At 40.6% G+C, this 23,291-nt stretch overlaps 1 protein-coding gene across 1 annotated transcript in view; it reads left to right on the forward strand.

Moving 5' to 3' along the window:
* LOC145416348 (nucleolar protein 11) overlaps nucleotides 1-22,494 on the forward strand; it is a 395,109-nt gene extending 372,615 nt beyond the window's left edge. The window contains exon 11 of the mRNA XM_080285346.1: nucleotides 21,888-22,494. Within this exon, the coding sequence (XP_080141472.1) occupies nucleotides 21,888-22,013 (126 nt within the window). The 3' untranslated portion in view covers nucleotides 22,014-22,494. The remainder of the gene's footprint in view (nucleotides 1-21,887) is intronic.
* The last annotated feature ends 797 nt before the right edge of the window (nucleotides 22,495-23,291 follow it).

Below are 23,291 nucleotides of genomic sequence, written 5' to 3' on the forward strand. Positions count from 1 at the left end.
CAATACAGGTATACCCTGGTTTAACGATGCAGTATTATTTAATGTTACAACTGTTTTTCCCATTTTTCACTAATGGTATAATAGGACTGCATCCTTCTATGATACTCTTGTATTGAATTAAACAATATATCAGTAAGAGAAACCAGCCTAACAAGAGTTATAGATCTCAAAGGCTTTCAGTCGAGTCTGGCATAAATCTTTAATTTCCAAACTGCCCTCTTTTGGTTTCTATCCTTCTATCTGTGCCTTCATCGCTAGCTTCCTTTCTGGTTGTTCTATAGCCGCTGTTGTAGACGGCCATCGTTCTTCTCCTAGATCTGTCAACAGTGATGTTCCTCAGGGCTCTGTCCTATCACCAACTCTCTTCCTTTTATTCATCAATGACCTTCTGAGCTGTACATCTAACCCTATCCACTCACACGCTGATGACTCCACCCTTCACCTTTCCATTCGGTTCCCGCAACGCCTATCTCAGCAGTTACTTCAACAAATAAGGGATGAGGCTATGGCACACCTAATGTCTGACTTGACTCGTATGTCTGACTGGGGTAAAAATAATCTTATTGTTTTTAATGCATCTAAGACTCAGTTCTTACACCTATCAACCCATCAAAATCTTCCACAGGTATACCCACTAATGTTTAATAATATTCAGCTTAATCCTGCATCATCCTTGAACATGCTTGGGGTTTCATTTATTCGGGACTTATCTTGGAAAGATCATATTACACCTCTTGTAAAATCTGCTTCCAAGAGATTGGGTGTGCTAAGCTGACTCCTTTCTTTCTTTACCCCTGCACAATTGTTGACTCTATACAGGGGTTTTATCTGCCCCTGTGTAGAGTACAACTCTCATGTGTGGGGAGGCTCCCCACATACAGCTCTTCTCAATAGGGTGAAGTCAAAGGCTTTTCGTCTCATTAACTCTAGGAGGAGGCCGTAGCACGGGCCGAACAGGGTAGTACTCCCGAGGGGAATGGGAATGCTGGTGATAGGGAGAGCTGGAGCTCCTGTTTCACTAGCTATCTAACCATCCCCCTTTGGTGACCTTTTCAGTGTGACAGTAACATGGAGAGTAGACCAGCATACTCTCCCAAACATTGCCTCTAACTATCTATGCACTACACCACATGCACTTTACATTTCACACAATGTATCCCACTGCGTTACAGGGGTTGGCGCCAGCAAGGGCATGCGGCCAGAAAACTTTGCCCCCGCTACCTAGTGGCGGACTTCTGGGGGGAGGCGTGGCGGGGGTTCCGCCAGCATAGATCGTGGGTCCAGGGCGAGATGGGGCTCGGGCCTGTGCTAGAGGGTACAGGGCATTGCGGTTCCCAGGCTGCCGCTTCCGCCCAATTGAGAGGGGCCCGAACCTGGGAGTAGCGCCCCAGGAGGCTGCCCTATCAGTGGGTGTATAATGGCGGGATAGTTGCAGTGCCAAGGCGCGCTTGGGGGGTGTCCCTGCAGCTGTCCTGGCAGGGTGCCCTGAGGCCACTACCACAGCCACTGGTAAGCTGGTGGGCTAGGGGTCCCAGATCCATTGCCTGGACCTGGGACTGTGCAGTGAGTGGGGCCTGTGCTATGTCCATCCCCCTTTATTAATACTGAAGATGACAAAACTAAATAAGTTTCAAAGCAAGCCTGAGGACAGTAAATCACCCAAGGGGATGAGGGTGGGTTCATGGAATGTGGGAAGTTTGAGAGGAAGAGCGAGGGAAATCGTTGAGGCATTCAGTAGGAGGTGGGTGGATGTGGCGTGTTTGCAGGAAGTCCGGTACAGAGGTGGATCAGCCAGAAAGATTGTTGGGAAGGACTGTTGCTATAAGTTGTTTTGGCAGGGGGGGACAGACGGATATGGAGGTGTTGGTATGATGGTTGCGGAGAAATGGGTGGAATATGTTATGAATGTTTTGAGAGTAAGCGATAGGATATTGGTAGTGAAAATTCTGTTGAGTAGAAAGATAGCTGCAATTATATCGGCATATGCTCCACGGGCAGGATTGGATGTAGCAGAGAAAGATAGATTTTGGGATGATTTAATACGTGTAGTGGGTGGTATGCAGGATGATGAGATAGTGATTTTGGGAGGGGACTTAAATGGTCATGTAGGTGAAGCAGCACAAGGTTATGAAGGAGTGCATGGGGGATGTGTGTATGGTATAAGGAATGCAGAAGGGGAAAGGATACTCGAGTTTGGGGAGGCAGTGGACATGATTGTGTGCAACACATATTTTAGGAAAAGAGACAGTAGGTTAATTACGTATGAGTCTGGGGGAAATAGCAGTCAGATAGATTATTTTCTGGTTAGGAGGGCCGATAGGAGGTTAGAGAGGGATGTTAAAGTTATAGGAAGTGAGAAGTGTGTGCAGCAGCACAAAGTATTGATTTGTGATATGGTGCTTAAAGAACAAGGGATGAAAAAGAGGACTTATGTACCTAGGAGGAAAATATGGAAGCTGAAAAACCAAGTAGTAAGGGATGCCTTCTATAGCGAGTTGAGGAGAGTGGTGGCTGAACAGGGAGCTGTAGACAGAGGCATTAATGAACAGTACAGAGCCCTCAAGAACAATCTCTTGAGAGTTACTGATGTAACATGTGGTTAGACAAGAGGATCACCAAGACATAAGTAACTTGGTGGTGGGATGAGGGTGTAGAAGCTGCAGTTGAGGAGAAAAGAAGGCTTTTCCGGGAATGGAAGAAGGGTGGTAGCAATGAGGAATATTTGGCTGCCAAGCGGAGGGCTAGAAGAGAGGTATACAGGGCAAAGTCTGAGTCACAGAGACTATTACTTGATAACCTAAATCATGGGGAAAGGAAAAATATGATATTTAGGGTGGCAGGTCAGGTGAAGAGGGATAATCGGGATATTATAGGTGAGCAGTGTTTGAAGAATGATGAAGGAAGGGTAGTGGTGAACAGTGAGGATATTAACCCCTACACTGCGGGCTTGTTTACCAATGTTTTGCGTGTCCCGCGGGGTTATTCGGGCTCCGACAGACTCTCAAAAAATATTTGCCAAAAATCAGTTATTAGTCCTAGAATAATAAAATTACATATGCTTATGGCACATACCTTCAGCTTTCTCCTGGAATGTTTGTTGAGCCTTCGTCAGTTACCGTAGGACTTGTGGAGACCTCTGAAGTAGGGTAACGAAGTCTCCACTTTACACTTCCCGACAACCCGTAATATGATTACCACAGCCAGATACAAACACTATAAACACTATTCTATAATTTTCAAGTAGTTTGGGATCCATCCTCAAAAAAAAAAAAAACACTGTGAAAGCAATGGAAATTACGAGCGCGTCTGATCGTCGCACTTGCGCAAGTTCGCTCTAGGTACTCTGTCATTTATTATTCATAAAACCCCTCACACTTTATATTTCTATTACTATATCACACTTATATATATCTGGAGTCTTTCTCCATAAGTTTCCTTCAGTCGTATTAGTTTATTGTCACTGAAGTCAATCAATTTTCCATTCAGTAAAATACGTAGAGAGCCACGGATTCACTTTCACTGTTGTAACATAAATTATTTGTACTCATATTCTTATATTACTAATTACTTACATTACTATTTACATTTTCTATTCTATTTTCAATATTTACCCTTCTATTTTACTTACAACATGTTATTCATTGTCACTTTCAGTAAGATAAAACTATAATACACTGTTCAATCATATGAACTGAACATCCATTGCTTTCACCTGCTATTTACACATTATTTACACATTATTTCCAAATCATTCTCCTTCCACACTTGCACTGTTAGAACTGCTTCTGGCTGTGGTAATCGAAGAAGCAGGTAACACAGAGGGGAACCTGGCACTCAGTGCACTGCCAAGAGGTGCGTTTATGCTCAGGTGTGCGGCGGGTGGTATGCGCACATACCTGACTCCTGCGAATCGCAGCCTTCCTTTTCCCTGTGGCAGGCATAAGCTCAAGTCTGTGCCGATCCATATACGCCCTCTGCTCAAGTTGGTCGGGAAGTGCTACTGGATGGCGCCTTGGAGTTGCTGCTGTCACCCTACCATATCTTTCCAGCATCTGCTGGACACAAGTCCTGGCGAACAACCTCAGGGAGGACTTGGGTGGCTTGACCTTCATCTTGTACAGGATGAAGGCGTTCAGCATCGTCATATCTATCAGATGCAGAAAAACTTTCCTGTACCACCTAGTATTCTTCCTGAGGCAGTCGATCTCACCAATCATCATGTCGGACTTGTCCACCAGCCGCATGTTGATATTATAGTCCAACACAGCATCAGGTTTCATCACAGGTTCGCCTGTCCTACGGTTGACCTTCCCACTGTCTCTCATCTCCCCCTTATGTACGGTGGTGAGCATGTGCACGACCCTCTTGTCATGCCACCGTATTGCCAGCATCTTCTCACACTTGCGTAGGTGCACGTCTCCTCGCTGCGAGGTTCCCACCTCTGGGAATTTGGGAAAGTGGGCACAATTACTTTTCACAGTGCCGCAGGAGCCAATGCCGTGCTCAGAAAGGTATTTGGCAAGTTTCGGTGCTGTATAGTAGTTGTCTGTATACAGCACATGATTCCCACCAAAACACTTTTCTAGGAACACTTTCACTACACAGCCTGAGAAGCCAAGGGGGTGTGTTTTATCCAGATCGACAGTGCTGGCTGAATATATGACGAAGTCAAGGATATACCCCGTCTTACAGTCGCACAGTACAAAGAACTTAATTCCAAAGCGATGGCGTTTGCTTGGAATGTACTGAACACACCGAAGACGTCCTCTGAACAAAACCAAGGATTCGTCAATGACAACCTTCTGAAAGGGGTGGAAGAATGACATAAACTTATCCTTCATTCTGCTCAGAATCTCCCGGATCTTCCAGAGTGGGTCGGTTTGGGAAGGTACATCGTTGTCGGCAAAGTGCAGGTTTCCCATGATGTTCCGGAAGTGATCTCTGGCCATGTACTTATTGAAGGTGGGTGAGGGTAGTAAGGGGTCCATGGACCAGTATTCTTCCAACTCATGCTTCTTGGAGTGTGGCATGAGAAGCATGAGGGCAAAGAACACATACAGCTCCTGCACTCCCAGCATGGACCACTGTTGCATCTTGGCTGCACCTGTACCACTTGCAGCACATTGTGATTCATACCTGTTGGTCTCATCACATATGTGCTGCATGACTTCGTCATCTAGGAAGGCCAAAAGGTAGTCAACACACTCAGCTTTTTCGTCCATAGTGAAGGCAGGCTGAACTCCTGAGGAGCTCTCATCAAAGACTAGATTTTCTGGCACAAAATCTGACCCTTCCGTCCACGCGAAGGCGTCCAGGATTCCCTGTCGTGGCGGTGTAGGGCGGGTGGTGGTGGTGGTGGTGGAGGTTGGCTGTGAGGGAGGTTTATCTCGGTCAAGGTCACTCGCACTGACCCTAGGTTGCCGTACAGCACTAGCAGCCCTTACCCTACTAGCTACACTACTTTTCACTCTCCTTGATTTACCTCTACCTCTACGGCCTGCCTTCACTGTTGATGCTGGTGGTGACTCCGACGACGAAGACTCCGGAGATAACTCAGCCAACGATGATGAAGAAATGAGTGAAGTGGGGCTTGGGGAATGGGGAGGTGAATGCACTCGTGACTCATGGCGGGCTGGGTCACGTGGGGGCATTGTTCTGTGGCTAACACACCGCCTTTTCACTCCTTTCTCAAATTCCTGTCCTTGCTGCACTAAAGGCTCCTTTCCCTTGGAGCTAGACACTGATTCACACACTGTAGCACTCGTTGTTGCTGTTTCTGGCACGATAACCTCACCCGGCTCACCACAAGATTCACCCGAATCGTCATAGTCACTGTCCATCATAATCATGGATAATTCTGCCAGTTCACGTGCCACTGCAGAGTCACTAAGGCCTTTCCTGCTTGCCTCACTACTTTTCTTAAGAGTAGAGGTCACGGGGCGCTTTGCAATGGGCGCAGAAGCAGCAGGAATGGCGGGGCGCGAGTGCGACATCGTTTCTCTATAGCGGAGGAAAAGGAACTAAATGCCGCGGCTTATCTGAGAAGGGAAGGGTTGACAATGACACTTTAGGCTGACTGCTGCTAACTTACAGGCTAATTTTTTATAGGTAGAAAATCTCGGCAATACATAAAGAAATAGGTAGTTCCAGGTGAATGTAAATGTCAATTAGGATTCTTCCTTCCTTTCTGATATATATTTTTATTACAGACATCGATTACAAGGCATAAATCAAAGGGGAAATTACCGTGGTAATGTAGCGAATGAATGCACGTGAGGTTTTGTCAGGTGATAATTAGCCAATTTCTGGTGTATAACACTATCACTTACCTGTGTTTTTTTTTTGGTATATATTATTTTGTATAACTATAGGGCATAGGGCTTATTTCAATGGATGAAATCTGTGGAAAAATCCGGGGGAAATTTGCGTAGCGCAGCGCGGCGTGGGAGGTGAGAGGACAGGGTAATGGAGGGCAGGTAGGGAGGGGAGTCACAAAGGGGATAAAATCGCTAAATTGTCAACAATGGATGGGAGTACAGATGAGATTTGGAGTGCTGACTAGTGTTGGACATTGGCAGTACTGATAGATGATACAAGCCACCACTTGAGAGCCCGGTATAATTCAAAATAACACAGAATCACAAAAGTGATGCCCCGCGGTATGATCCATTGTGGCCGAGCATCACGAAAGTGACGTCCCGCGGTTAAGGGGTTAAGCTTGGTATCCATCTTGTAACGACCCTTTGAACTTTTTCAATCTTGTCTATGTGTTTTTTGAGATGAGGACTCCAGACTACTGATGCATATTCCAGGGTTGGTCTAATGAATGATTATCCTTCTTAGCATGTCTTCATTTATGTATGTGAATGCTATTCTCATATTTGCAAGCAGTGTATACATGTTCCGTACCTTCTCGCTGATGTGGTCAGCCGGAGATAGTCTGTTATTGATAATCACACCTAGGTCCTTCTCTCTTTGTGATGTGTATAGGATTTTATTTCATAACTTATAATCCCAATCAGGTCTTTTTCCACTTTTACCAAACTTGATTACATGACACTTGTCCACATTGAATTCCATTTGCCATGTATTACTCCATTCATGAAGTTTATTTACTTCTTCTTATAGCTCTTTACAAGAGTCTGTGTTAGTAATTCTCCTTTGTATTTTTGCATCATCTGCAAACATATTCAGATAGCTCTCATTTCCACTGTTACTGTTTATATCATTTATATACACTAAAAACATGATTGGTGCCAGCACTGAACCCTGTGGTACTCCACTAGTCACTTCTTTCCATGATGAGTAGTTTCCTCTTAGTACTGTTCTCATTTCTCTTTTTATGAGAATATCTTGCATCCAACAAAACAGTTTGCCTTGAATTCCTCCTTGATGGTACAGTTTCCATAAAAGTCTTTGGTGTGGTACTGTGTCAGAAGCTTTCTTGAAATCTAAATAGATACTGTCCACCCATCCTTCTCTGTCCTGTATTGTGTTTGTTACTCTGTCATAGTAGCTCAACAGATTAGTAACACATGATTTTCCTTTTCTGAAACCAAACTGTCTTTCTGTTATCATACTGTGTTCTTCTAGATGATTTACCCAAGCTTTTCTTATAAGCTTTTCTAGTACCCTGCTTACAACACTGGTCAGTGATACTGCTCGGTAGTTGAGTGGATTTTGTCTATTTCCTTTCTTGAATAAGGGGACAATATTTGCTTTCTTCCAAATATCAGGTAGTTTACCTTGACTCAAGGATTTCTTGAAAATTAAAAATAATGGTTTACTTAACTCCTTTGCACATTCTCGTAGTACCCAACATGAAATTTCATCAGGACCACTTGCTTTTCCTCTGTCTAATTTACTTAACTCCTCCTGTATTACTTTTTCTGCTATTTGTATATCTGGTAGTATGTGTGGACATGCATATTCCACATAGTCCCTCTCAAAATTTTTTTCTTCTGTAAAAACTAATTGGAAATTCTTATTTAGTGCTTCACAAATATCTTTCTCTTGTGTATAAGTGATTCCCTCGTCCGTAATGGTTTGTATTATATCTTTTTCTTTGGTTTTGCTTCTGATATAGCTGTAAAACAGCTTTGGTTGATCATTACTTTTATTTATTATATCCTCCTCAAACTGTTTTGGGGCTTCCCTCATTCTTGTATAATCGTTTCTTGCCTGTTTGTAATTATTATACGCCCTTTAACTATTATGTCTTCTGTATCTATTCCACAACAAATCTCTTCTTTCTTTTGATTTTTTGCATTCTGTATTGAACCATTTCTATATTTTCTTATCTGCTTGTTTGTGCTGTGGGATGTACTTCTGGACTCCTATTTCATAAAATTCACAGAATTTTTTATATACAGCATTTAAATCTTGTCTCTAAGCTCATTTTCCCAATCAACCTCTAAGAAATACCTGTACTTCTTTAGGTCTTGATAATTTCCCTTTTTATAGTTTAGGCTCTTTTTGTAACTATCATTGCTGTTAACTATGTCATATGCTTTCCTGAAGTTGTAATTTAGTACTGCATGATCGCTTTTGCTGAGTGGAGGGTGATATATTAAACTGTCAATATCATTTTCTTGCCTAGTAAATATTTGATCTAGCACTGAAGGTACATCGAGTCCTCTTTTTCTGGTGGTTTCCCTCACATGTTGCGTTAGGAAAAACTCTTGCACGAGATCCAGGAGCTTTTGGTCCCAACAGCTTTCTTGGCTAATTATTTATATCTAGAGTATTCCAATTTATATTTGTATTAAAATCTCCAGTTAGTATAATTCTTTCCGATTTCTCTTCCATTTTATGTAGTAATGATCTTAAACTCTGAATTGTACTCTCTGCCAGGTCCTCATATTCGTCTCTTTCCCATGTGTTTGATCTGGGCTTCAGATGTGTTGATCTCTACTGCAATCAGTTCTACTTGTGATGGTATATCTAGTTTTATTTCTCCTCCTTCTTTTTTTAAATTTCTGTCTCTTCTCCATATATTTTATTCCTCTAAGTTTAGTATGTCATTGGATATCCTTGGTGTTAATTTTGTTTCAGTTAGGCTTATTATTTGTGGTTCATTTTCTCTGACATAATCATTCATCTCTATTAATTTAGATACCATTCCATCCACATTTGAGTACATCAACTTTATCATCTTGTTTATATACTTGTCATGACATGGTTTTACTACCTTCCTCCTTTTTATTCCATCCTATTTGTGTACCACTTTCGTACCTGCAATCCTATTACTTTGTAAAAAAATTTCTTCTTCTCCTCTTCTGATCTTCCCTCATTTTTTGTTTTTGCTTCCTCCCTTTTCTCTTTCAGTAATTCCAGTTCCTCTTGTGTTAGGCATCTTTTTATCCATACATTTTTGAACTCCTCTTTTTCCATAAGATTCTTTGCATTTTTTAGTATCTCCTCCACAGTGTTTACACTCTGGAAAGTCACCTTTAGAAGTCTTGTCTTGCTTTTCTCGTATTTCCCTAACCTTTTGTGTTCCTCTATGTCTTTACTACAGATTTTCTCTGATACTTCTTTCAGTAAGCTCATTACATTTGCCATCTCCTTTTTGTCTCCTGTGATCTTGTGTTTTACTTCTTCCTCTTCTATACCAGTGATTACTATAGATTTGTTTATATCTGCTGAATCTCTGACTAACTTTGGATTGTTTTAGATTATTTTTTTCACTTCCTGTTTAATGCTTTTTTCCTCCACCCTTGTTTCTAAGTCTTTCTTTACTTTCACCACTTCAGCATACTTGGTTTCCACATCATTTTTGTAGCTTTGCACAGCTTCATTCACCTGTGTTATCTTCTCAATATCACTGCTTTGGTCTATCAGAGTGCTTACTTGCCTAATTGTCTCTGTGTCATTTTTGAACTCTTCCATAACACTCTCGTGATTGACTACTGTACTTGCCATTTTGCTCATTTTCTTCCTAAGTGTACTCAGTTCCACTGTTAGTTCACTGATGGTTGTGTCTTTCTTGTTGACCTCCCTTCCTAGTTTTTCTATTTCTTCCTTTTGCAAGTGCATCTGCTTCTTTATTTCATCAGTTTCATTTTTGAAACCCATTTCCAGTTTGTGTACACGTTCAACCAGTCTATTGTGAGTCTCCACTTCAACTAGTTCTTGGTAGAAATCATCATTTGCTTTCTACCTTTATCCCTTTTCTTTTCCAAATTTGCTTTAGTAAAGTATGTATCCATTTTGCAATACTAAAAGTACAGAGTATGTACTTACATTCCCCGTGCAGCTGTAGTCTAAACAAACCTCAGCTGACTGAGCGCATTCTTTCGCCTCTTGGTTCTCTTTTCTGTTTGAACAAGTCTTGTTTAAACTTATTATTTTTTTTTCTTTTAATAATGAAAAATCATTTAGTCTAACCTGGTACAGAGTTGACTCATATAAAGATACTAATTTAGGTAATGCCACTGGCCATGTTGGTTCGGTACGGAGCGCCGATGTCGCACGTCTGCTACCTCTGACTCCCTGTGTGTGTGTGTGCGTGTGTGTGTGTGTGTGCGTGTGTGTGTGTGTGTGTGTGTGTGTGTGTGTGTGTGTGTGTGTGTGTGTGTGTGTGTATGTATGTGTGTTCTTACCTAATTGTTCTTACCTAATTGTATCATTGCAGGAATGAGTCAAGCTCGTACTGTCCCGTGTCTTAAACCATATTTATTGTACATATCCTTAAATTTGTGAATTGTTTTGGCACACACTATTTCATTCGGTAGTGCATTCCATTGATCAATTGCTCTGTTTGGGAAACTGAATTTTCTTACGTCTTTATCACCTCTCTTCTTATGCAGTTTTTTGCAGTGTCCTCTTGCTGATGCTTCTCCATATGTTAAGTAATCATTTATGTCTATTTTCTCCTTTCCTGATATGCATTTATATAGCATTATCATGTCACCTCTTTTCCTTCTCTCCTGTAGTGTTGGTAGATTCAGTTTATTTAGTCTTTCTTCGTAGCTTAGGTCCCTTAAGCTTGGTATCCATCTTGTAGCGGCCCTTTGAACTTTTTCAATCTTGTCTATGTGCTTTTTGAGATGAGGACTCCAGACTACTGATGCATATTCCAGGGTTGGTCTAATGAATGATGTTATTATCCTTCTTAGCATGTCTTCATTTGTGTATGTGAATGCTATTCTCATATTTGCAAGCAGTGTATACATGTTCCGTACCTTCTCGCTGATGTTGTCAGCCGGAGATAGTCTGTTATTGATAATCACACCTAGGTCTTTCTCTCTTTCTGATGTATATAGGGTTTTATTTCCTAACTTATAATCCCAATCAGGTCTTTTTCCACTTTTACCAAACTTGATTACATGACACTTGTCCACATTGAATTCCATTTGCCATGTATTACTCCATTCATGAAGTTTATTTAATTCTTCTTGTAGCTCTTTACAAGAGTCTGTGTTAGTAATTCTCCTTTGTATTTTTGCATCATCTGCAAACATATTCAGATAGCTCTCATTTCCATTGTTACTGTTTATATCATTTATATACACTAAAAACATGATTGGTGCCAGCACTGAACCCTGCGGTACTCCACTAGTCACTTCTTTCCATGATGAGTAGTTTCCTCTTAGTACTGTCCTCATTTCTCTTTTTATGAGAAAGTCTTGCATCCAACAAAACAGTTTGCCTCGAATTCCTCCTTGATGGTACAGCTTCCATAAAAGTCTTTGGTGTGGTACTGTGTCAAAAGCTTTCTTGAAATCTAAATAGATACTGTCCACCCATCCTTCCCTTTCCTGTATTGTGTTTGTTACTCTGTCATAGCAGCTTAACAGATTAGTAACACATGATTTTCTTTTTCTGAAACCAAACTGTCTTTCTGTTATCATACTGTGTTCTTCTAGATGATTTACCCAAACTTTTCTTATAAGTTTTTCTAATACCTTGCTTACAACACTGGTCAGTGATACTGGTCGGTAGTTGAGTGGATTTTGTCTATTTCCTTTCTTGAATAAGGGGACAATATTTGCTTTTTTCCAAATATCTGGTAGTTTACCTTGACTCAAGGATTTCTTGAAAATTAAAAATAATGGTTTACATAACTCCTTTGCACATTCTCGTAATACCCAACATGAAATTTCATCAGGACCACTTGCTTTTCCTCTGTCTAATCTACTTAACTCCTCCTGTATTACTTTTTCTGCTATTTGTATATCTGGTAGTATGTGTGGACATGCGTGTTCCACATAGTCCCTCTCAAAATTTTTTTCTTCTGTAAAAACTAATTGGAAATTCTTATTTAGTGCTTCACAAATATCTTTCTCTTGTGTATAAGTGATTCTCTCATCCGTAATGGATTGTATTATATCTTTTACTTTAGTTTTGCTTCTGATATAGCTGTAAAACAGCTTTGGTTGATCACTACTTTTATTTATTATATCCTCCTCAAACTGTTTTTGGGCTTCCCTCCTTATTCTTGTATAGTCGTTTCTTGCCTGTTTGTAATTATTGTATGCCCTTTCACTATTGTGTCTTCTGTATCTATTCCACAACAAATCTCTTCTTTCTTTTGATTTTTTACATTCTGTATTGAACCATTTCTGTATTTTCTTATCTGCTTCTTTGTGCTGTGGGATGTACTTCTGGACTCCTATTTCATAAAATTCACAAAAATTTTTATATACAGCATTTAAATCTTGTCCTCTAAGCTCATTTTCCCAATCAACTTTTAAGAAATACTTCTTTAGGTCTTGATAATTTCCCTTTTTATAGTTTAGGCTCTTTTTGTAACTCTCATTGCTGTTTACTATGTCATATGCTATCCTGAAGTTATAGTTTAGTACTGCATGATCGCTTTTGCCGAGTGGAGGGTGATATATTAAACTGTCAATATCATTTTCTTGCCTTGTAAATATTAGATCTAGCACTGAAGGTACATCAAGTCCTCTTTTTCTGGTGGTTTCCCTCACATGTTGCGTTAAGAAAAACTCTTGTACGAGATCCAGGAGCTTTTGGTCCCAACAGCTTTCTTGGCTATTTATATCTAGAGTATTCCAATTTATATTTGTATTGAAGTCCCCAGTTAGTATAATTCTTTCCGATTTCTCTTCCATTTTATGTAGCAATGATCTTACACTCTGAATTGTACTCTCTGCCAGGTCCTCATATTCGTCTCTTTCCCATGTGTTTGATCTGGGTGGCATGTACAATTTGGCTACAATTACTTTACCTTCAGATGTGTCGATCTCTACTGCAATCAGTTCTACTTGTGATGGTATATCTAGTTTTTTTCCTTGACTTTTAGATTTTTCTTAGTTAATATTATAATTCCTCCTCCTTTTTTTAAATATCTGTCTCTTCTCCATATATTGTATTCCTCTAAGTTTAGTATGTCATTTGATATCCTTGGTATTAATTTTGTTTCAGTTAGGCATATTACTTGTGGTTCATTTTCTCTGACATAATCATTCATCTATAGTAATTTAGATACCATTCCATCCTCATTTGAGTACATCAACTTTATCATTTTGTTTATATACTTGTCCTGACATGGTTCTACTACCTTCCTCCTTTTTCTTCCATCCTGTTTGTGTACCACTTTCGTACCTGCAATCCTATTACTTTGTAAAAAAATTTCTGCTTGTCCTCTTCTAATCTTCCCTCATTTTTTGTTTTTGCTTCCTCCCTTTTCTCTTTCAGTAATTCCATTTCCTCTTGTGTTAGACATCTTTTTATCCATACATTTTTGAACTCCTCTTTTTCCTTAAGATTCTTTGCATTTTTTAGTATCTCTTCCACAGTGTTTACACTCTGGAAAGTCACCTTTAGAGGTCTTGTCTTGCTTTTCTCGTATTTCCCTAACCTTTTGTGTTCCTCTATGTCTTTACTACAGATTTCCTCTGATACTTCTTTCAGTAAGTGTGTGTGTGTGTGTGTGTGTGTGTGTGTGTGTGTGTGTGTGTGTGTGTGTGTGTGTGTTCTTCCCTAATTCTATCTTTGCAGAAATGATTAAAGCTCATACTGTCTCTTGTTTTTAAACATTTTTATCTTACACATGTTTAAATTGTTAATAGCTGTGGCACAAACTATTTTATTCGGTTGTGCATTCCACTCATCCAGTGCTCTTTTGGGGAAACACAATTTCCCTATGTCTTTATCACCCTTCTTGTTGTATATTTTTTTGCAGTGTTCTCTTGTTGTTGCATCACCATCAGTTAAATACTCATTTATGTCTGTTTTCTCTTTTCCTGTGATGCAGTTATATGACATAATCATATCTCCTCTTTTCTTTCTCCCTTGTATTGTTGGTACATAATCATATCTCCTCTTTTCTTTCTCCCTTGTATTGTTGGTACATAATCATATCTCCTCTTTTCTTTCTCCCTTGTATTGTTGGTAGGTTTAACTTTTGTAGCTCTTCTTCATAGCTTAGATCCCTTAAGCTTGTAGCCCATCTTGTAGCAGCCCTTGTACCTTTTCAATCAAATATATGTGTTTTTTACAATGTGGATTCTAGACTACAGATGCATACTCCAGTGTTGGTCTAGTGAATGATGTGATTATTTTTCTCAGCATGTCTTCATTTATATATGTCATTGCTACTCTCATATTTGCAAGCAGCATGTACATGTTCATTACTTTGTCATTTTTGTGAACAGCTGCTGCTAGTCTGTTATTGATAATCACTCCTAAATCTTTCTTCCTTTCTGATGTGTGTAGGGCTGAACTTCCTAACTTATAATCCTAGTTACTATATTACATGACATTTGTCCACACTGAATTCCATTTGCCATCTACTGCTTCATTCATATAGCTTATTTAGCTTATTTAATTCTCCTGGTAGCCCTATGCAAGAGTGTGTGTTTGTAATTTTCCTTTATATTTTTGCATCAACAGCAAATGTATTTAGATAACTTCCATTTCCAGTGATGCTGTCTGTGTCATTTATTTATACTAAAAATATAACTGGTGCCAGCACTGAGCCCTTTGGAACTCCACATGTCACTTCTCTCCGTTATGAGTAATTTCCACTTGGTACTGTTTCCATTTTTCTTTTTTCTTTTTTTTTAACAGAAAATATATCATCCAACAGTACAGATTACCTTCGATTCCTCTTTGATGGTACAGTTTCCATAAGTCTTTGGTGTGGTACTCTGTCAAATTCCTTCATGAAATGCAAATAGATGATATCTACCCAGCCATCTCTCTCTCTCTTTCTCTTTAGTGTTTCTGCAACTCTGTCATGGTAGCTTAATAGATTAGTAACAGATGATTTTACCCTTCTAAAACCAAATTGTCTCTCTGTTATCATGTTGTGCTTTTCCAGGTGATTTACCCAACTGTTCCGTATCAGCTTCTCTAATATCTTACTTACGACACTGGTCAGTGATACTGGCTGGTAGTTAAGTGGATTTTGCCTGTTTCCTTTCTTGAAAAGGGGAACAATGTTTGCTTTCTTCCAGGTATCAGGTAGTTTACCTTGTCTCAAGGTTTCTTTGAATATTAAATGTGTTGGTCTGCGTAACTCTTCTGCACATTCCAGTAATACCCAACATGAAATCTCATCCAGACCAATAGTTTTTCTTTTGTCTAATTTACTCATCTCTTCCTGGACCTTTTGTTTCGATATATGTACAGTATATTTGTTAATATTTGTGGGCAAGCTGCTCATTCCTATTATACCCAACATGAAATCTTGTTAGGACCATTAGCTTTTCCTTTGTCTAATTTACTAATCTTTTCCAGGACCTCTTGGTTCGATATACATGTATTTGTTAATATGTGTGAGCAAGATTGTTCATTTTCATCTCTCTCAAATCTGCTTTCTTCCATAATTACTGATTGGAAGTTTTTGTTTTGTACTGTAGTTCACAAATGTGTGTGTTTGTGTGTCTGCTGGTTTGTGCTGTAGTTTGGTTTTCTAGAATTATGCCTCAAAAGGATCAATATCAGTTTGTATGCTTGGAGGCCTTTTGGATAAAGGCACTCCAAGCACATGTGATGCATAAATAGTTTCATTTCTAATGATAATTTTAGTTTATTGCTTATATAATGCCTCTGTTTACATAGACATATAATTAGTCATTCCTCTCTTGAATATATTGAGTCAGTAGCTTAGTTATGGGCACCTGTGAAGCTGCTGAAGCAGAAAAAAGCTTCCATATCATCATCATCATGTTACCATTGATAGTGAAGTAGAATAGCTAGTAATTACAGTTATTCTTATCATTATTAAGTTCAAGTTTGAGAAGGTGAAAGTGGCAGTAATTGTAGCATATGCATCATGTGATGACAGGAGTGAGACAGAGAAAGACAGGTTTTGGGATGAGCTGGATGAAGTAGTAGGAGAAATGCCTAGAGTTATAAAGTGTTTGTAATGGGCAACATGAATGGGAGTAGGCTGTGGTTCTGTGAATTATGATGGGTAATAATGGAGTCCCTGGATAGATTGATAATGGGAAGCAACTGAAGGACATGTTTCAGGAAGGGAGGTTGTGCATTTGTAATTCCTGTTTCAGACACAAAGATGCACATAAATACACATTGTATAGAGGGAATGGAGATCGTGTTGAAAGGAGCCTGATTGATTACGTGCTCGTAGAGAAATCGATGCTGGAAAGTGTTGGTGATACGAAGGCAGTGAGAGGACGATGTGGAGGTTTGTCATATCATATGTAAGATCAAACTGAGAGGAGTGAGGTGGGCCAAGAGAAGGAGGAGCAGTCAGGGAGAGAAACTGAAAGTCAAGAAGCTGAGGATTAAAAAAATGGCAGATGAATACAGGGCCAAAGTAGGGAAGGAGAGAATCAGTGAATGGGAATAAAATGGATCTGGACAGCATGTGGAATGCATATAGGTATTGCTTAGTTAGGAATGCTAAAGCAGTGTCTGGTGTGGCAAGAGTGACATCAAAGAAGAAAGGTTTGGCATGGTGGGATGAAAAGATTATGAGAGCAATGGAGGAAAAGAGGAAGAAATGGCTAGAGTGGATACAGGACAGGGGTTCAGTTGAAATAAGAACTAATCATATTGATAGCAAGAAGCACAGAAAGAGACTAATGAAGAGAAAAAAGGAGGAGGTAAGCGATGATCTTGGAAGAAAACTTAATGCAAATTACTCCGAAAATAGGAAGTTATTCTGGAAAGAGGTGTAGAAATGTAGAAGTGACAGTGGAAAGAAATGTGAAAGTGTGAAGGATGTAAGTGGTAGATCATTAACCCATGGGGATAAAGTAAGGATTAGAAGGAAGGAATATTTTGAAAGTCTGATGAATGGGAATGGAGAGTGCAAAGCAACTGTTAATACAATTGGTTTTGGGGGTGTACAGAGAAGGAATGTGGTGCCAAGAAATGTGACACTCACAGAAGTGAAGAACGCTGTAAAGTGGCTGAAATATTGGAAAGAAGCTGGGATTGATGAGGTGTTTGCAGAGATGATTAAGTATCGTGGAGAGAGCAGAATGAAATGCTTGTTGGAGATATGTAAAAAGACTTGGATTAGTGAAATTGTGCCAGTAGAGTGGAAAAAGGCAGTGATTGTACCCTTGTACAAACATAAAGGTGAGCGTAGTGAATGCAGGACTTATCGTTGCATAAGTCTGTTGAGCGTGGTAAGGAAGGTATATGGAAAAATTATTATAGAGAAAGTATGAGAGATAACTGAAGTCTTAGTGAGTGATGAACAGGGTGTTTTTAGGAGTGGCAAATGATGTGTGGATCAAACATTTGCAGTGAGAGAGATAGTGAAGAAGGCTTGTGAGAAGGACTATAAGGCTTTTATTGCATTTATGGATCTGGAAGAAGCATACGACAAAGTAGACAAAGAGGGATTGTGGGAAATTTTGCACATGTATAGTGTAGATGGTAAACTGCTAGGTGCTGTCAGGAGTTTTCATGATAGTAGTGAGGCATGTGTAAAAGTAAATGCGCATCTAAGTGAATGGTTCACGATCAGTGTGGGCGTGCGACAAGGTTGTGATGTCCCTGTGGTTGTTCAGTATATGTATGGATGGGGTGATGAGAGAAGTAAAAACACAAGTAATGGAGAGAGGGATGGTGTTGGTAATGAATGGTGATGGATGGAATACAGTAAAACCTCGATATTATGGACTTCAGTAGACTGGAATTCGCTTTTATCGGACTCGAGGAGCTACCAGACTAAATTCCTATACTGTATATCGGAAAAGTCTGAGAAAGCCAGAAGCAGTCCGGACTGCCTGACCACTTCAACTATGTTCACCACAATAAGGTAAATAAAAGACAAGTTTATCAGTCTACAGTACAGTATTATTATGTATATTATACCATTTTGATTAATGCAGTGAAGTTATAACACGGTACAGTACTGCAGTGGTAGTCCAAACAGTTTAAAAACCATTCATGCAATCCGGACTAATGTCTGATATATCAGAAAAAGTCCGCATTAGCAAGGGGGATTCCGGATGTTGCTTTTATCGGAATTTTTTTCGGAATGGTTTGGGCCCCAGTGTCCGTTATAGTGAGGTCTTACTGTATCTCAGATTTGTTGTATGCTGCTGATGAAGTCTATCTATCTATCTATCTATCTATAGCCCGACGCCCTAATCCCGCAAAGGGTGGCCGCAGACAAAACGCCTCCAAGTCACTCTGTCACCCACCATTTGACTCCCCTCCCCCCAACTCACCCCCCCCTCCCTCATATACCTCTCAACTCCATCCCTCCACCTCATCCTCGGTCTACCCCTCCCTCTCCCCCCCTCCACCTCACCTACATACACCCTCTTAGTCAGTCTTTCATTCTCCATCCTCTCCACATGTCCAAACCACCTCAGTGTATTTCTCCTAATCTTTTCAACCACATCCACATCTACCCCACAACGTTCCTTCACTTCTTCATTCGTCAACCTGTCCCTCCATGTCACTCCACATGCTCCTCTCAAGTAACTCATTTCCACTGCTCTCACTCTTGACTTGTTCCCCTCTTGCAAGGTCCACGCCTCGCTTCCATACGTCAGGGTAGGGATCACAATACCATCATGCAGTGACTACTTAACTTCCATACTCACCTCCCTATTTCTCATCACTGCTTTCAGTGTGCCAACAACCTTCCTTCCCTGCTGTACCCTTTCACGTACTTCATCCCCCAAAGTTCCATCCTTACTCATCACACTACCCAAGTACTTGAATGCACTCACATTCTCCATATCCTCACCATCCAACCTCACTGCACACTCTGTGACTTCATTCCTCTCAAACACCATAACTTTACTTTTGTTTACATTAACTTTCAGCTTCCTCCTCCTACACACTGTCCCAAATTCATTCACCAAACCTTGCAACTCCCATTCATCTTCACTCAACAATACTGTATCATCAGCAAACAGCAACACCAGAAGCTTCCAAATCTCACCCTCATTCATTAGGGCCACCCCCACATCCACTGCCCTACCTTGTACCTCCTTTACGACCCCATCCATATATATATTAAATAGCCATGGAGACATTACACACCCCTGTTTCAGTCCCACATTGAGATCAAAGAACTCACTCAGCTCACCATCCACTCGCACCGTAGCCCTAGCTCCCTCGTACATACTCTTCACAGCACTCAACAATTTCCCCTCCACTCCATATATTCTTAATACCTTCCACATACCTTTCCTATCTATTCTGTCATAAGCTTTCTCCAAGTCCATGAAGGCAGCGTACACTTTCCTTCCCTTCTCTAGATACTTCTCCACTAAACATCTTAGAACAAATATCTGATCTACACACCCTTTTCCCTTCCTAAATCCCCCTTGTTCTTCTCCAACTAGCTCCTCTGTCATATGCCTAACCCTATCAATGAGTATTCTACCATATATTTTACCAGTCACACTAAGAAGGCAAATACCCCTATGGTTACCACATACTTCTCTCTCCCCTTTTCCTTTGTACAGAGGAACAATTATACCTGATTTCCAGTCCTCTGGAACCCTTCCCTCTTCCCAAGCCAATCTACACAACTTCCATATCCACTCCACAACAATCTCACCCCCATACCTAAGCATTTCACCACACACTCCATCAATTCCTGGGGCCTTTCCCAGCTTAATCTTCTTCATCGCTTCCACTACTTCCGACCTACTGATCTCTTCCTCCCTCCTCTCATCTCTTCTTCTCCCAGCCATTCCCCAACCACTTATACTCACACTGCTCTCACTCTCTACATTCAACAAATCCTCAAAGTGCTCCTTCCATCTCCTCAATTTCTCTCTCTTCTCCACCAACAATCTATTATTCCTATCTTTCACTCCCCTACTATTTCCCCTTTCACACTGCCTTACTTTCTTTACCTCCTTCCAAAACAATTTCTTACTCTCCCTCCATTTCACACTCAAATTCCTCCCAAACTCTTCATCCACTTTCTTCTTACTCTCCTTCACCAGTCTCTTAACCTCCCTTCTCCTGCTCACATATACCTCTCTCTTCTCTCTCTCATCTTCTCCCCTACCTCTACTCGCCAACCATTCACCATATGCCTTCTTCTTTTGTTCCACAGCTCGTTTCACCTCATCATTCCACCATGCTGTCCCTTGCACACCCTTGCATCTCCTCCTCACTCCACAAACCGCCTCACACGCTGCGCTTATCTCTTCTGTGAATATCTTACATACGTCTTCCACCCCTTCCATCTGCTCTAGCTCATACCTTCCCAAACTTTCTTCCACTATGCTCTTATACTCTGTCCTCTTCTCACTATCTTGCAATTTCTCCACTCTTCTCACAGGAGCTGCTTCCTCCTGTCTTCCCCTTCGCCTCCTCAACCACTTTCTTTGCAGCTCTACCTTGGCCATCACTAAGTGATGGTCCGAGACTCCATTCCCCCACCCTCTCCACACCCTTGCATCCAACACTTGTCTTCTCATTCGCTGATGAAGTGCTACTTGCAAATACCAGACAGAAGCTTGGTAGACTAGTGCAGAATTTTGTAGAGGTCTGTGAGCATCATGCCTTGAGAGTAAATGTAGAAGAGAGTAAGTGATGGTTATTAAGAGACAAGGCAACTCCCAGTGTGAAGTTACAGTGAACAGAGAGGGACTGGAATTGGTGAGAGAGTTCAAATACCCAGGTACAGTGATAGAAAAGAGAGGAAAATGTGCCAAAGAAGTGGAAGTAGAGTGGCACAAGGAAGAAAAGTAGCTGGTGCTATGAAAGCATTGAAAAGATACAGCTGCTCGAGTGTTGCAGTTGTGCGAGGCTTACATATAGGAGTGTTAGTGCCAACTATAACATGCGGATGTAAGACCATGGTGTGGCATGAAAATGAAAAGTCAAGAATAAGAGCAGTGGAGATGGGACTGCAGAGAAATGTTTGTGGAGTACAAACTGGATAGGATATGGAATAATGTGCTTTGTGAAAGATGCAGAGTTAAGAAGTCCGTGGACACCAGAATTGCGTAGAGTGTAATGAGATGGTTTGGTCGTGTGGAGAGAATGGATGGCAATACAATGGTGAAAAAGGTACATCTGAGTGAATTTGCAGGAGGGAGGAGGTAGGACAAGAAGGTGGAGGGGTATGGTGGATGAGTGTGTGAGGAAGAGAGGTATGGAAGTTGGTGAGGCTAAGGGACTGACTAGAGACAGAGTTGGCTGGATGAATTTTGTGAGGAGAAGTGCATGATCAGGGACTTGGCACTCCTTTTTAACGTGACAGCATTCAGATTGGCTCTATCAGATAGGTATGTGCGAAGCTACAGAACATGGTGAAATTGTTTTTGGCTTATCTGATGGAGTCAGGATTTCAAGGGCTTGAATGATGAGTGAATGAAAGAGTTGCCCATTGAACTGGGCAAACTTTGGCTGTCTGGATGTTGCTACTCCTTACCCTGCCCTAGGGTGGGAAAGGAGTTTCAGGTAATGATGATAATGATTAACTATGGTACCATTTGTTACCCCCACAGCGGAACTTCTTGGAAGACCTTCAAGAACTGGAGCCTCTGGTGCAGCGTGTGGTGGAGCAGCAGCCACTGGCCCGCAAGTCATTACCCTCTCTGCCCTACAGTTTAGAACGTATGGTTGTAACTTAACTCATCTACTACATTGCCTCTGCGCCCCAGTCCCCTGGAGATTGAGATACTTGAGGGAAAATCAGTCTTTCAGGATATCACCCCTGTCATAGGGAAATACAGTAGTAGAATTCATTAAATGGGGTAAGAGAATTTAGTTACCTGGCACGGGTGTTTTTGTGGTGCCGAGGGTGCATTTAAATATTCCAGCTAAATAAACTGCAAGTGCTGTCAAGAAAGATGCACTGGAATCATTTATAGCCACAAGAATTGCAAAATGATTGCATAATAATCACTTAAAGATCACATATTACCTCTTTGAATATTTTTCAATTGGCACTGTTAATTGCAAATTGGAAATTTAAAATACATATTTGTTTATGGTATTATGACAAATACCTGTACAGTACCTTAAAAACCACATAGCTACAGATATTTACTGAATTATAATAAAAGGTTTTAAAATATTTTTTATTTTACTCGTGTCTCATCTATTAAAGTATAATAAAAGGTTTTAAAATACTTTCATTATACACATACTGTATCTCATCTGTTTCTCATTTCACTGTATCTTAATTCTGGTAATGCAGTCAGCAGAGTGATCAAGCATGTACAGTTGCAGACAACTGGACTTACCACTTTCCCACTGTCTGGCTAGTGGTATTTATATCTTACAATTATTGACAGAGCATAAATACAGACATTTTTATATATCAACCACACAGAAACACCAGTTTGTAAGAAATTCAGTCATAAATCATACACTTAACATTGTCAGGATAGTCAGATACAACAACCAAACAGTGTGTGTTTGTAGTAGTTTCATTTGTCCACAGTTGTACAACTTCACTTTGAAACATGCTTGTGGATGAGTGAAGTGGTGGGGTGTCCATGGAACCACAAGAAACTTGAGAGATGCGAGAGTTGGTACCCCAAGGTACCACAAGGCGTGAAATGCTAGAACAAACATGTACTCCTTATTGTGGAGGATTGACCCTAGGCGATCACTTTCTCGAGAAGATGTCTGGTAGTTGAGTAGTTACAGCAGCCCTGTTGGAACAGCAGTCTAACCATGTGTATAGGCTCTACCCTCAAGTGACGAGTGGAGGGTTGTCAGACATACAATACTGTCAAGGGAAGTAAGCTGGTCAGTCGCCCTGAAATACAGTATACTTGACTATCTGCAGTTGCCTGGCCTCAGGACCATACACTTAGAAAGGGTGTGGTGAGAATTGCTGGTACTTTTATGATGATGTCTTGTTTGCAATGCTATGATTACTGATATTGGCAAAATTATGA

The sequence above is a fragment of the Coenobita brevimanus genome, chromosome 105 (assembly GCF_032717465.1).
Source record: "Coenobita brevimanus isolate Jiangsu-jjx chromosome 105, ASM3271746v2, whole genome shotgun sequence".
Lineage (NCBI taxonomy): Eukaryota > Metazoa > Arthropoda > Malacostraca > Decapoda > Coenobitidae > Coenobita > Coenobita brevimanus.